The sequence below is a fragment of the Typha latifolia genome, chromosome 4, assembly GCF_019914945.1.
Source record: "Typha latifolia isolate L0001 chromosome 4, TyphaL0001v2, whole genome shotgun sequence".
NCBI lineage: Eukaryota > Viridiplantae > Streptophyta > Magnoliopsida > Poales > Typhaceae > Typha > Typha latifolia.
Genome location: NC_133089.1, coordinates 6,292,608 through 6,308,937, shown reverse-complemented (window position 1 = coordinate 6,308,937; position 16,330 = coordinate 6,292,608). Strand labels below are relative to the sequence as shown.

General features: G+C 35.8%; 1 protein-coding gene across 1 annotated transcript; it reads left to right on the top strand.

The window, feature by feature from the left end:
• The first annotated feature begins 9,973 nt into the window (after nt 1-9,973).
• Nucleotides 9,974-11,606, top strand: LOC140787048 (U-box domain-containing protein 14). The gene is made up of 2 exons (XM_073135797.1): nt 9,974-11,182; nt 11,272-11,606. Exons 1-2 carry the CDS (start codon nt 10,163-10,165, stop codon nt 11,341-11,343), a joined length of 1,092 nt encoding a protein of 363 aa, XP_072991898.1. The 5' UTR covers nt 9,974-10,162; the 3' UTR covers nt 11,344-11,606.
• The last annotated feature ends 4,724 nt before the right edge of the window (nt 11,607-16,330 follow it).

Genomic DNA, 16,330 nt, shown 5'->3' with positions numbered 1-16,330 from the left:
GGTACGTGATAGCAACTTAAGATATCTTGAGAAGATATTTTAGAGCGATGATGAGGTTAGCTATAGATGCGAGATGCTATAGATGATAGTTTATATAGAAATTGAGTTGTGCGAGTATTTAATATTTGTACTCTTTTGTATGATTCAGGTCAAATCATAGTGTACTCCTGTATTAGTTGTTTTAGTTGTATCTTGATGGTTTGTTGTGGCCTGTGTGGGTCTTGCCAGATTATATAGTAGTCTAGTGTATATTATTGTAGACTTGGATATTTTTATGTTAACAGGTTTATTTGGTTATTAATATGATTTATTTCATGATAGATTATGTGATCATGGATAGGTTAGCAGGTTTTATTTGAGGATGTCATGATTATATGTGCACAGGAGTATTTGTGCGTGACGGGCCCCGCCCGACTTGTCGCGTGCGCCCCGCATGCCGTGTGGGCGCGTGGACGTGCACGTGCCCGTGCCAGGCGCCGAGGGGGGGGAGGCGAGGCGTTACAGCTCGAGTGAGCTAAGGGTAAGGGAGAAGGAGAGCTAGCAAGTGGAGAAGATGGGTAACTAGGGAGGAGATGACTCAGCTGGTGGGTATGGGCGTCGCCAACTGAGAAAGGGATTTTAGAGAGAAAGTGTGTGTGGGAGGAAATTTGGGTAAATTTTATTGATACCTTGGGGTTCTCATTGCACCTCATTTATAGTGGCTATCCCCTTTAAGTGACTTGCCCTGCAAGCAACCCTAGACTAGACTCAACCGACCAAGTGAGTTCATGACACGACTAACCAAACCATAACTCGACCAGACCAACTAGCTCTAGGCTAGTCCACAACATAAAGTCACTAACATGCGCCCAACAGTGTTGGAAGATCAGTTTATATGTAGCTAAGGACATTAGTTGTAAGCTTATTCTCTTATCTCGATCATCACCGCACACATCTATGAGATCGCAAGCATACATCAAAGGATGCCCTAACCTTGTATCCTTGTCTATGGCTAGAGCTATATAACCCATATTTTACAATCATATATTCTAAGATTATTAAGGATTTAATCTCCATACTTGACAGTGTTAATGCTTGCTTATACTCGTGATACACTTAGTTAGGATCTTTTCTTATTGTATTAGTTATTTATTTTCATTAAAATAAAATTCTTGTAGATCGCGTTTGAACGCAAGAGGGGTCGCGTTCGAACGTTATTACGAACGCTTGCATTAGGTTCGCAAATACAAATAACATATATTGTGCGTTTGAACGCGGTCGGGCGAGTTCGAACGCCCGCGTTCGAATGCCTGCATCGCGTTCGCACATACAAAGAACGTCTTTTGTGCATTTGAATGCGATCGGGCACGTTCGAACGCCCGCGTTCGAATGCCTGCATCGCGTTCGCACATACAGAGAACGTCTTTTGTGCATTTGAACGCGATCGGGCGCGTTTGAACGCGATCAACGGGAATCCTTTAGAATTAGGGTTACTTATTATTTTAGGACTTGTATGCTATTGGAATATTGATTTTTTTTTGCCTCTTTATCATCTATCTATCATAATCTCCCTCCTCCCTCTTCACCATCCTTCCACCTCTACTATTGGCAAGATTTCTCTTAATTTCTAATGTCTCTCTACGTCAAGTCACCCCTCTTCTTTGGAATCTCGACCATTTCGTTCCCTTCGTCTATATCCCTTAATCACATCCACCATCCACCTTAATCTAATCCACTTAGTTTCATAATCTTCTGACTATAAAAGAATATTTGACGAATAATTTTTCACGGTTGCGCGGACTGCTTTTTACAATAAATTCAGATCTCAAAATAATTATTCTGTAGCCTATCTTTTGGTACAAGAATCTATCAAATTGGTATTAGAGCCTATCAAATTGGTATCAGAGCCTATCAACCTAATATATAATTTATTTAATTGTCACACAAATTAAACAACCCCAAGGGTAGATCAATAATAATATCAACACTAAATATACACTCTACCATAACCCTGGTTGAGAGGGTGGTTTCTATCGACTCCAATGACTAAGGCCACACACACCAAACCTAAAAAATTTTAACAAGTTTAAATTTAATATAATTGATTCTAAGTCATAAATGAGTTGACCTGCCTAACTCGATTATTAAATGAATTATATCCATGTTTATTACCTCAACCCTTTTAATAAGTATATGACCCGCGAACCTATTAATGACACGATAAGTTGATTATGACCCAAATAACCCCTTCATCACCGTGATAAATTGATTACGACCCAAATAACCCCTTATTCACTAAATAATCTATTTATAACACAAATAAACTCATTTATGATCCAAATAAATTAGTTAATGAGCTATGTAACATGGCAAGTTGTTTATGATCTATGTGACCTGTTCAATAAGTTTATAATACAACCAATTGCCACCCCTAACTCATATTGCATTTATTGAAATTAATGGGCTATAAGCAAGTTGCTAAATAACCAAACTACTTTGACATCCTTAAATTAGGCTATGTTATAGCGATAATAAAGTTTTTTGTTACATTTTCATTACTAGCCGAAGTAACAATTATAATTATTAATGGATTACAACAATATTAAGTTCGAAAATTGAAAATACATAAGGGTAAGTTAAAATACGATCAAACCTCATATGTATAAACTATAATTTACATAAAAAAAAAATTAAAAGTTTAATACTATAACCAAAATTTAAAGAACTTTTAGTGCAAATGCACCAAAGAAACAGTACTAAAGAAGAATTCATACTCCAGAAACAACCAACTGCAGTCTGCAGGGGACAACAAATAATAGTTTGACACTTGTTTGAAAGTTCCACGGTGTGATTGTGGAATGTGGACCTCTTAAAAAGAACATTGTTTCAATTATTCGGCGTGCGGGAAAAAAAGTGATATGAAAGGTTAGTCAGCGACTCAGCGTCCAGGTCGTGCAAGAAGCCGGTTTTCATTTCGCTACAGCAAAAGAAATAATTAAAAAATATTCGCTACAGCTACAGCTACAGAAATTTGAAGCTATTAATGCTAGATGACATTTTAGGACGCAAAAATGTTCATAAAAAATTCTAAGCGTTAAAAGCAAGAAGTTAGATACCTAATAGTTTGAAATTTTCAAGTTATATTCGTGCACATTAACTTTAGCACGGTTCATTTTAGGAATAAGTATTTTTCTTATTTTAAAATAACAGCTAAATACTATAATATCTTTATTTTAGAATATAAATATTATTTATTAAAATTATATATTATATCACAGATTATTTTAATTACTAATTTATCTTTAATATCTATCTAATTAATCTATTTTATATCAAATCAAAGAATATTTATAGTAATTTGATAAAAAAAATTTAATATGTTTTTCTTATCTTTTCCTCTACTTTATATCAGAATAATGATCAACACAAGAGTAATTATTTTTAGAATAAAAATTTTATTTTAGTCATAATAAAGATAAATATATATTTTATAATTAATTTTAATCCAAAAGTAAACAAGGCTTTATAGATGTAAACATCTCCGTATGTCTTTATTTATCAATTAATAAATAATATCCTACATTAATATTTTTATTAAATGTCCGATAGAAAGACGCATGCTGAGAGTTAGGTGCTACAAAGAGGATCTATGATTGTCTCTCTCTCTCTCTCAGTGTTTGACTTATTGACTCGGTTTTCCGTGGGATGGGATGGGATGTGATGCGATGCGATGGTTAGGAAAAGACGATTTTGGTGGTCCATGGCCTGCTTTTCGGCATGGAAATCCTGCAATTTTCCTTTAACTATTATTACGACGGCTCTGACCGGGTTGGATCGACCTGAGAAGACGATGGGCCCACCGTTTTAGACTTAGTCGCAAAATTTTCACAACACCCCTTATATTATACACTTTTTATAGTTCAAATCTTAACTTAGTTTTGTTAGGTTTTATTACACTTAGTCCTTATAAACTATTATTATTTTTTTAATACACTCCAGAATTTTTATTTTTTTTGCACATAGTTTACCATATAGACTCTTAAATTAAATGGTTTTATGTGAATTTTTTTTAGTATTAGAGAGTATGTGGATATAAAAAAGTTCAAGGCGTACACATAAAAAATGGTATTATTTTTAGGAAGGATAAATATAATTAAATCTATTTTTCAAAAACTAGTCCTCTGCCTTTTATAAAAGTATCTAATTAGTACTTCATAGTTACGATCATAATCATAGCATCCTAATATATGGAATTAATAAAATACTTTGTTGAGATAATAATTTAAATACCTATTAATATCGAAATCATTTAAAATTAAAAAAAATAGGAATAAAGAAATGAAACAAAATTATTTACATATGTGTTCATTGTGGATATCGATGATGAAAGTTTTATTTTTTTTTAAAATATTACCTTGAATAAGATTGGATAGTTATTTCTGGATTTTTATATGTTAAAATAGGTTGGATTAAAATTAAGTCAAGGTGTTACATAAGTTAAACCATAAGATAAGGTTCGAACTGAAATAAACCCATGAGGCAGAACAAATTTCTGCGAATTTCATAGACTTGTATTTACTTGATTGACCTTTATAGGTTTATTTTCAATGACTAAGTACTAATTTGCAAATTTCCATAGACTAATATAAGTTTGTCTTTACGAGGGTAAAGAAGTAGCTTATCCAAGCTAATCATACATTTGCATCATAAATTTTTTGAAATTTTTTATGTGTGAAATATTACTTTGAAGTCAATCTAGAGAAGTTCAGGGAAAGAAAAGTAGTCTTACGAGATTCAGCAAAAGAAAATTACTAGTCTATAATACACACAAAAATGGGAGATATTTTGAAAAGTCGCTTTATTATCACTATAAAAAAAAAAAAATATATATATATATATATATATATATATTAAGCCAAAAGGTATACAAGTTTTTGAATAAGAATTTCTCTTCAATCTCCATCAGATCTTGAAGCAATGTAGCCAAAAGCTCTAGTGAACTCTGACGACGCAGATCTAACTCTGACAAACTCTAGTATATAATTTTTTAATTTTATTTATTTATTTCTCTCTTAGTTTACTCTATCTTCTTTTCTTTTCTTTTTCACTCTTCACTCTCTTTCTTTCTTTCACTCTTTTTTTCTTTTTTCTCCGTACCATATAGTCATTATTTTTCTTGTAGAGAGATCTAATTCTGATGAACTTCGACGATGCAAATCTAACTCTGACGAACTTTAGTATATAATTTGTTAATTTTATTTCTTTATTTCTCTCTTATTTTTTTCATTTTTTTCCACTCTCTATCTTCTTTTCTTCTCTTTTCTTGTTCTTCACTATACCATAGTTTTTCTTTCTTTTGTTTAGTTTTATTCCACTCGCTCTCTCTCTCTCTAATCTCTTATTCTTTTTAGTTTACGCTACACAATGGTTTTTCTTTCTTTATTTTAGTATTTTTATTATTTTTATTAGTATAAAATAATATGCATATATATATATATATATATATATTATATATAGTGCTGGGCTTAGCCTAGCACCTTAACCTAGCAGGTGCTAGGCCGAGCCTAGCACCTCACTACAGTGCTACCCGAGAGAAGAAAGAAGGGAAGGAGGAGAAGAAGAAGAAGAGGAGGAAGAAGAAGAAGAAGAAGAAGAAGAAGAAAAGAAGAGGATTGGGTCGCAGGGGAGGGTATGGCCGCTGGTGGCCACTCAGCGATCGGCCTCTTACCGGCGGCTCAAACCTCTGGCGGTCCCGACAGATAGAGAGAGAGAAAGAGAGAGAAAGATGGGAGGGAGGCTCACCGTCATTAGTGGAGGTGGTGGCGGCAGCGGCAGGCCGGCGGAGTGGCGGCGGTAGTAGAGAGAGAGAGTGTTTGAGAGAGAGAAAGAGAGAAAAGTGAGAGAGTGACCGAAAGAGATAGAGAGAGAAATAAAAAGGAGAGAGGCGGTGAGGGGGGAGGCCGCAGCGACGACGACGGGGCCCACCACGCCATTGCTTGGCGCGGCGTGGCGCCCTCCCCATCTGCCACTGCATGGCATGAGGTTGTCATGCCATGCAGTGAAGTTTTTTTTTTTTTAAAGATTGGGCTGTTACAAAAACCCTATTAGAGAAAAGCAAGGAAACGATGCATGCAAATCCTTCAGTATTTAAAAAAGTCTAATCCAATTCAGGTAACTGATATGGCCGATCCGGACTGCTTTTCGTTCTTGATTTCAAACCTTGGATATGATAATTATATCTTGACCTAATGGCCATAAATTATTCATAGTGTAAATTAGTATTAAATATATACATATATATTTGATTTTTATCCGGCCAAATCTAAGCTAGTCAGCCTGACCTTAGGTTTGACCTATAAACTAATTTTGAGCCTAAATTGTTTTTTTAATGCTCAGCTCATTTAATTTAAAGTCGAGCTTGAGTCAAGCCTAAATCAAGCCGAACTCGAGTTGCTTGATTATTTTTAACAGCCTCGGCTATAAGAGGCACTATTTGTGTTCAAATGTTAATTCTAGCTTAAACAATAAACACTAGGCTACTTAGAGGAGCATATTAGTCTTGAAAGTGGGCCTAAATCAGGCCCGCAAACTGTAATCATGGTATTTAGCCTAATAAACACTCTTGAAATTTTCAGCAGCTCCTTTGTTTTGCCAAATTGGGCCTTTGTTCTTTCTTTTCTATTACTTGAAACAATAAGCAGAAAACTAATACAAATATATGCAACAAGCATTTAGACCTATTATTGATCATATTAAATCATTATATCATTTTTTTTCAAAATTATGATATTAATTGTAACAGATAGAGCTAGAATTTGTAGTATTCTTATTCACATGTCAAAGAAGAAGAAGAAGAAGAAGAAGCAAGTGCCCCCATTCTTCCAGTATTAACGAGGTGAAATAATTAAGTATGAATATTTATCCATCAAACTTTTTGTAGTTTTCTAAGTGTCTAATTTCCTTTATCGTGCAACCACGCAATTAATGGCTGGCTATTGGGCTCTTCGAAGAGGGGCACTCTTGCGAAGAAATTTCTACTATTTTGCATTCAAAAAGACTAATAAGATAAAACTTGCCGTATTAGACTCCAATGTCACTCAATAACAAAATATCTAATGACCAATTCCGTAGCTTATTCAGATAATTCAAGTGTACAATTGGTGACCACCTATGATAATTTTTATATACTGATTTTTTTTTCAAATCTCTACATTGACTATAAAGAACTAAGAAAAAAATAATCTTATCAAAATGGATGCCTTCTCATTGAAAAGGATAGCTAATGTTTCACACTTTGCTAGATTTCATTTTTATTTTATTTCATGACATTTAAAAAGATATCATAATCAGCTTGGCAATAGAAACAGGGGGCGTCCTATATGAATTTGATATATAAAATTGAGTATATTTTTTCTATAGTTGATCCGTATTTTATTATATTATAATACATATAATTTATATCTATAATATACAGTAAAATTTATTACTGTAAATTAAAAAATTAAATGTAATTAAATTGCAAAATTCCTATCTTTTACTAACTTTTTAAATGAAAGAAAAAAAAAAAGGTTTACATCCTTACTGCTAGGTCAAAACTCAATATGTTTCCTTGAATTTTTCATCTTTTCCTGACATTAATATATATGTTAGATATGTGAAGAGAGTTCAACTTTTCAACTAAGAGAGTTTTATAGAACAACTGTACATTTTTATAACCTTTTATTTGTTCTAATTTCTAAACTCTAATCTTTGTAAGTTAACTTATACTTAAACTTTATTGGTGGCTGTGAGAGGGCCCAAGACTATTCCTATTAATGACCATTCGACATTAGACCACGAGATGAATTAACCCTTGATGCCAAGTAGCTTGATTGAGTATATCTATGTTTTTAACAGGCCAAAATGTCCCTGTTTTCTTTTAACTTTGTGTATATATTGTCTACAATATCAATTTCCTAAACTAAGTCACTGAAAACACTGCATTGGTGTCGTAATTTATGGGTGAAAACTAGTTGAATATTCTCTCTTCTAATTCTAATTCGATTATATATTTAAGTTTTAACGCGGGATTTTCTATATTTTGACCTTTATTATTAGCTATTTTATGTCGATATTATTTTTATTATCTCAACAAACAAACAAATATGGACAAAGACACACTTAGAATTTGTCTTCAGTATATCACTAAGCACTCTCCACCAATATTTGTTAATAAAAAAAAATTTTAAAATGTGGCGAACTAAATAGATAGATAAAAATATCAAACCCTAAACTATTATTCTCAAAAATATTATTCCTAACCTCGCCGCATGTATCACTCACATCTATCTTTTCTAATGAGAAAAGAGATGATATAATAAATGAGAGAAAAAAAGAAAGAATGAATAGGTAGAAAAATAAGAAAATAAAAAGAAAAGAAAAGATAAAGTAAGGGCATTTTATACATCTAATTAGTTAGTTAAAATTTTAATGTTGTTTGTTTTTTAACAGTATTTTTAAGGGAATTACTAAGTTAGATGGTATAATTTTTTTTTCTATAAAACTTAAATATCATATGAACTCCTAATTAAGTTATGTTCTGAAGAGACTAAATATTTTCTAGAAAAGAAACTTGATGCAGATCTAGTGGTCACATTATCTCATGTATTTTTTCAGGAGCAATTAAACCTACCATGAGAAAAATTATGGGGCATTTTGTAATTTAATTATATTTATTTTTGTAATTGGCAAGATTGAGTTACTGAAATGTGAGTGCATGTATTTTTTACAATCGATATGCATTATATTATAATAGAATTGATATGCATTATATTATAATAGAATACACATAATTTATATAGTCATATAATATCAATTGAAAGATAAAGTATAATTAAGTTATAAAAGGCCAAAATTTTCATGTCATAATATAATATCTAAGCATTTGAAATGGAGACAAAGTATTAAACTCTTTTAGAAAAAAAAAAGGAGGAAAATTACCAAAGGCTTACTAATAACATTAATCCTTTTGAAAGGATGGCGTGCAGTCCCTTAATTATATGACTTATTTGACATAATAGATTATCACTAATCATTGCTCATGTCACACTATCAGAATTCTATATATCCTCCCATAATTTCTGTAAATTTCAATATAACTAAGCCTTTTAAACAACAAATCTTTTTATTTTAAAAAAAAAGTTTTCTTTGTATAATTGCCACAATTTTTTTTAAATATTATAATTGGCGCTGAAATTATTGTGTTGCTCTAAAAAAGTCATTTTGTAGTTTTTGTAAATAGTATTGGTAGATAAGAATAATTTGCAACATTATTAGTTTCTTGATAGGAGTACGCTTAGTACTTTGATAAATGGTGGTATATTGGTATATTCTTTGCGCCTTTATTTTTTTTTTATTACTCGTAGGTTGCTGAGGGGACATTCATCTACATCAAAATTAGTCGATGATTCTCTCGCCGTTTAGGGTTTCGCAAGGTTATGTGTATTATATATCGTTATGGAGCCGTATGATAACTTAAGAGTATTGCGCTTGAAATCTGCTAGTACTAAATTTTTTTGTTTTATTTTTTTCTATACTTATAGGCTTAATACTTCATTATCTATATTGATATCTAATCTAGTTCAAGTATGCGGCTTTTATCAAATAATTGTCTATCTTATTTATATATATATATATATATATATATATATGAGACTGTAATCGTTCGGTTATTCATATTAATGAAACATTGGCCAATGACTCTGCCCAAATAAATAAATAAATAAATAAATAGAAAATAAAAAATAATTTTGGTGGTAAGATAGGTGTGACAATATAGTTCACCTTTGGCAGGCCTGTAATAGTATAGTTCACCTTTGGCAGACCATGGAGAGAAAAAGAAAGGCATCAAACCGGCCACCTGTTCCTTGATCTGGCTAACCGGAACCCAACCCGCACGCGTCCGTCCTCCCCACGTGCGGACGCCAATGCCATCAGCTAAATGTACTGCTCAACCAATCACACGTGTCACCTCCTCCTTTTTATTCCACCTCTTCCTCCTTATTTCTTCCATCTTCCATCTCCCATCTCCAAAGCAAAGCATCTCCTCCTCCTCTTCCTCCTCCTCCTCCTCCCCTAATCCTCCGCCCTCCAAATCCACCATTAAAAAAGTAAATCTTAATACACCAAATCCTTCTCCGATCAAATGGATCCGGAGATCGATCGGATGGAAACCGATAGCCCTCGTAGCTATGGCTACAGCGACACCTCCAGCGCCTTCAGTGATTGCAACAGCGACCGATCAGGGGAGTTCTCCCCCTCCTCAATAGCCGTGGCTGCCGGATCTGGCGGCGCCACTCTCCAACGCCTCCTCCTCTCCTGCGCCGCCGCGGAATCATCCGACGAGGTGATACGGACTTTGGTGTCCGAACTAGAATTCCTCTCCTCCCCCGTCGAATCTCTACGCCGGGCGGCACTCGAGCTCCGCCTCCTCGCCAAGCATAACCCGGAGAACCGCCTCCGCATCGCGGCCGCCGGCGCCGTCCGCCCCCTAATCGATCTCCTGTCCCACGCCGACCCCGTACTCCAGGAGCACGGCGTCACCGCCCTCCTCAATCTCTCCCTCTGCGACGAGAACAAATCCCCCATCGCCGCCGCTGGCGCCATCCGCCCCCTCGTCCGCTGCCTCAAGACTGGCACCGCCGCCGCACGCGAGAACGCCGCCTGCACCCTCGTACGCCTGGCACAGCTCGACGGCCTCGCCGCCTCCATCGGCCGTGCCGGTGCCATCCCCCTCCTCGTCTCCCTCCTCGAGTCCGGCACACCTCGCGGCAAGAAGGACGCCTCCACCGCGCTCTACGCCCTCTGCGCAGGAAGGTCCAGGGAGAACAAAATCCGCGCTGTCGAGGCCGGGGTTGTTCGGCCGCTCCTTGATCTGATGGCCGATCCCGAATCGGGGATGGTCGACAAGGCAGCGTTCGTCCTCAACGCCGTTATCGTGACGGCAGAGGGCCGGGTCGCTGCCGTCGACGAGGGCGGTATTCCGGTGCTCGTGGAGATGGTGGAGGTAGGCTCACCGCGGCAGAAGGAGATCGCGACGCTTTGCCTCCTCCAGATCTGCGAGGATAGCTCGGTGTACCGCTTGATGGTCGTTCGCGAGGGCGCGATCCCTCCCCTCGTAGCCTTCTCCCAGTCCTCCGCCGCCAAGCCCAAGCTTAGGACAAAGGTTAGCTCACTGCTCGGATTCTCATCACCGCCCAAATATCCCAATCCCCGTTCCTATTTCCTCTAATTAAAATTTTATTTTTACTATAGGCGGAGGCGTTGATTGAGATGCTCCGGCAGCCGAGGTCCGGCAGCGTTCGAGCGGGAGGTGGGTCCCACTAGGGGTGGGGGTGGTGGGGGGAGAGAGAGACGCCGAGGTCAAAAGGCTGTGATGCCACGTGGCGTAACATGGCGTGGGAGGGAGGACTGGGTTAATATGTAAATATGCGGATGCAAGTGAGTGTACATTTTCTTGGAGCGAGATGGAATTTTTCTTTGTTCTTCTTTATGTGGTTAAAGAAAAAGGAGATAGATATGTGTGTTGGGGTGGCTTGGCTTGGTGTGTGCTTGGCTTTGTGGATATTAATTGAGAAGTGTTCACTGCATCGCGTCTTTGGGTTTATTTCCTTGTTATTATCTTTAGATACGCACTGAAAAGGATAAGGGAGTGGAATTAAAGTGGAAACGTCAAAGGCAATAAACGTGTCTCGTTGCTGTAGGTTGTCATTATTGGTTGTCAGTTGCTCCGTGTCGATGCGGTTTTGAGGAATTGCACTACCATTCACTCCGAACCGTATTTATCAGAATCAGGCCTGACCCTTTGGCTCAGCGATAGCTACTTATTTAACTTATATCGTTTACTCGGTCCGAATCGATAATTTTTCAAATTATTTTAAAATATCTTAGATAATATATAGATAGTTTTAAATAATTTTGAAAATTAAAAGAATATCTGTAAAAACAGTATAATCCTATATTTTCTATTACCTAGCTATGTCTTTTACTAATCATTATGTTTAAATTTTTTTTTAAATTATAGTCCTGTGCATCACGGTTATCAATATATTGATCAATTTTTAAGTAGTAAGTCAATAGTATTTTATTTACTAATAATTTCAATGTATATTTACAATTTATTAGCAAGAAACATGAAATTAAGTAGAACGATAGAAGTCAATACATTTAATAAATAAAGAATAACAAAATTTTAAAAGATAAATATGTTATTACTAAACATTTTTAAAATTTTAAGACTAAAATCCCTTAGGATAAATAATAGACTAACTAAAATTTTAAGGAAAATTAGGTAACTTTCTAAATGTAAGAGATTTAGCTGAATTGTTAACTGACTAGGTTGTACGGGTTGCTGGTTCAACAGTTGAATTGGCTAATATTTACTAGGTCAATTGCTTATTCAATCTAATAATAAATTTGAACTGATTTGATGGTCGATTCACTAATCCGACCGCCCGGTCTAGTTCTATGAATTCTTAGCCATATTATAGGAAGTCACTAGTAGGCTAGGATATTTTTTATGACATTCTATTATTAATAGAAATAGGAGTACAATATGAGAAGGAGATGAATAACTATTAAGCAAGCTCCAGGGGCGGAACAAGGCCTCACCCTCCTCAAGCTAGTTATGCTAACTTAATCAAATCTACCATTCTTGTCTTGCCAACTTATGCAATATGCTCTTCCGTGATCGGCTCCTATTCTTGATAGCGTGGATGTCTACTAGGTCATTATTTTGGGCGTAAAAATGATTAGTCTAGGGATTTTTATCTCGTTGAGTGGGTTCATGTTGTAAGTTGGTTGCTTCGGGTGGGTTTGACATCTGAAAATCTTCGGGATTGCCAAGTTGGGCTTGTGAGCAATCGAACTATGAATCCTTTCTAGTACTTAGATAAGCTTTGGATTAAGTTTATGCTTAACAAATATGGGTCATATCGGCTTTGTCGTAACTTAAAAATAGAGCCAAGAAGTCATTTATGTTCAAACACTTCTTTGGTTCTCTATATCCCATTCAGATGAATCTATTTAATATAGTTGGGACAGTGCCTTGACCCATCTGATTGAGGACCTTTGGATCTTCGAAATCCCAGTCATGTTGAAATCTATGATCATTGAAGTTTGTAATTCTATATACCGTAATAAGGTTGATTGTTTATGTCGAATTAGTCCTAGTGTGATAATGAGGTTTGGTCCTACTTTGTGCTAAACCTCACTAAGTAGAATTGCTCCTTGCGTCTCTCTCACTTTTTTTTATTAAAGACGAGTGAATTTGGGTCCCTAGCCCTAGGGTCAATCCTATATGGCCTCTATCTGTAGGCCCTTTGTTGATTCAAAGGAAGATATATTATTTTGTTGAGTCAAGAGAAGATGTGGTATTTATCTGAGATGGTTGGTAGTCCTCTAGAGAATGCAACTAGCTCCTAAAATCAAAATACAGTTTAATAAGAAAGGCTACCCATCGATACTTACTCCAAAACCTCTCCCTTGCCCAAAGCAATCTTTGGGCAACAGAAGATGTATTTATTTGAGATGGCTAGCAGTCCTCTCGAGAATGCAACTAGCTCCTAAAATCAAAATACAAGTTGACAAGGAAGGTTACCCATCGATGCTTACTCTAAAACCTCTCCTTTGCCTAAAGCAATTGTTGCCCTGTCTGTCCTAGTTCCCCCAAAAGCTTGAGACTACATTCTAATTGGTTGCTCTAAGGCAAATGCTCTATGGGTGGCTACGAATAACAACTAAATTGTATTTTTAGACACTTAAATGGATAGTATTAACGACAACCAGATCCTTGAGGGAACGAATCTTTATAAGAATAGGGTCGCTCTTCTGTAAAGTTTTATTACCCATGATATGTGGCAACTTTGGAAGGCCCAGAATGATATGTTGCTCGATGGGAAGCCTAAGACTACTAATCAACTCTTTTACTACTCGCTTGCATTTTTATTAGATATCGCGTAGTCCCTTTGGCAAGCTAATCAATCATGCGTCAAGTCGACCTAGACATTAGTTGTTTGGGTTAGGTCACCAAAAGGAAAGGAGTCAAACTCAAATGTGAGGCATTGTTTCCCTCGGTGTGCTTAAGCTAGGGTTGGCTTCATTGCCTTCCACTACCAAGGAAGGCCCGGTTTGCTCGCTGAATGAAATTCTAAAACCATCATCAATATTCTCAATCACAATCTATTTGCACCTTAGAAGTGAAAGCTCATCATCAAAGATATTTAAAAGCTTTGTTTCATTTTGTATGTAATTTCTTTTATCCAATACTTTTGGGAGGATAACTAGGGTGCTAACTAGTTAGTAAACCTAGGGAAGGATCATGGTTTTTTATTCATTCATTTAGTTAGATACTGCCACTTGTGGTTTAAAAGAATACTTGTATAGCGATACACCAAATCATGACTAGTTTCAAACCCTAGCTACTAACTAGTTTTCCTCTACTTCACTTCCCCCTAGGTCAATCCATCAAAGAGAGACTTCTATGGTAAATATGTCATAGCAAAGTGTTGAAAATTGATAAAAGAGATAGCAAACATGGCTCCCCTCTGAATCCACTTATAATTCTCATCTACTAGGTTAGGAGGTTGAAGAAAAGAGAGGCTAGCAGTTGAAGTCCATTTATCAATTGGGAGGAGATTGAGATTGCTCTCTAGATTGATAACTTGTCAAGAATAACTCAAGATTCATATAAAATTTCTTCCTCTTGAATCTTAGCTGGGCTCCTGTTCTACAATGTGTGTTAGAATGATCACTAATGAATTGGTTCATACTTGATATATTTTTGTGCTCTTTTTAGATAATGATATTGCATTTTTATCCCCGCAAAAGAAAAACTAGCATTGCAATTTGTAGGGCTCGGTATCATATTTAGACAAATAATCAAAATTGATAATGTAGATTAAAATAAAGTAAAAAAATTGAATCAAAACTCTCCGTTCTTTCGCACCAATTAAAGCCAACAATTTGTCGAGAGGTATGAGAAATAGGTATTCCCCTTTTCTTAATTGCTATTATATATAAAATATAAAAAATATTTTTCTAATACCTAAAGTTTTATGTGTAGCAGTGAGTTCACAAAATGTTAAAACAAAGCTTTTGAGTTCACTAGATCATTCTATTTTTTAAAATATAAAACCTTCCTCATTTAAGTAGAGCCCACTTTTTTTATCTCTTAAAACATTTAGAATTATAAAGAACATTAGAATACAGAAAATAAAAGTCACTATTATTTTCCAATAACTTAAATTTTTAGAGCAGCCGACGAAAATAATAGTTAAAGATTACTGCCATGTCATCCTCATCATTTTAACGGACTATTTAGATTTTGCGAGATCAAATCAAACACAGAGTACTACACGAGCATCCATCCCTCTGACAATAAGTAGTAGGCCACACTAGTTTATTTATTTATTTAATTTTTTCAATTATCAAATTTAATCAAACTAGCTAGTACTCGATTCTAAGGTTGGTTGGGGATTATTTAGGGCAACCCACGTGTGTGGGCTAGCCGGCCCCACATACAGTTGCATCTTTAATTAATCCTTATACATTATTCCTGTGGTTCTCTCTCTCTCTCTCTCTCTCTCATTTGTTGAAGCAGCTCCTAAACATAAATAGGAGAGGGGGGTGAAACTCTTGAGCATGTGGGCCATTCCTGGTCTGCTAATGAAGTGAGGTTATTTGGACCTAAACATAAATATTTTGTCCTTTTTTATTAAATAAATCGGAGGAAGCAAAGGCCTAAAACTAAGAGGGGCTTAATTGCACATGTGCACATGGGCTCTGGTTCGCATGGTGTCCCCCCCCCTTGTGCAGCTCCTAAGGCGGATACGCATGTCCGGCCTGCCACGTGTGTTTCGATCTCCCGACACTTAAATGATGGAATACTTATGGATTATTCGAATAATTCCAAGGCCTAAAAACGAACATTAAAAAAAAAAAAGGAAAAATAAAATATTTAATAAAATAGGACAAAATAGATCGATGCTGTTTACCTTACACTATCCAAGAGTTGAACTGCTCCTTTCCATATGCTATTATTAGAATTTAAGCCATCAACCACCTGTGGCTTGGAAAGAGATGCAAGACCAACATATCCCTTCCAATTGTGAAAGGTGATTTGTGTGATATGAAATGGTGTCAATTTTACCCTTGAGTAAAATGAGAGCATCAATTTTTCAAATCCTTGTCGGTTAGGTTGATCTTGTTTAATTGATGATGATGATGATGATGATGATGATGATGATGATGCATAGATACCGATACCCAAAAAGTATTTTGAGTAAAATTGGTCTAATTTGGCCATGTCTAATTT

Excerpts from the sequence above, each read along its gene's own strand:
- LOC140787048 (XM_073135797.1), top strand. The coding sequence starts at position 10,163 with ATGGATCCGGAGATCGATCGGATGGAAACCGATAGCCCTCGTAGCTAT. Across the intron at positions 11,183-11,271 it reads AGCCCAAGCTTAGGACAAAG|GCGGAGGCGTTGATTGAGAT; the intron begins GTTAGCTCACTG and ends TTTTTACTATAG.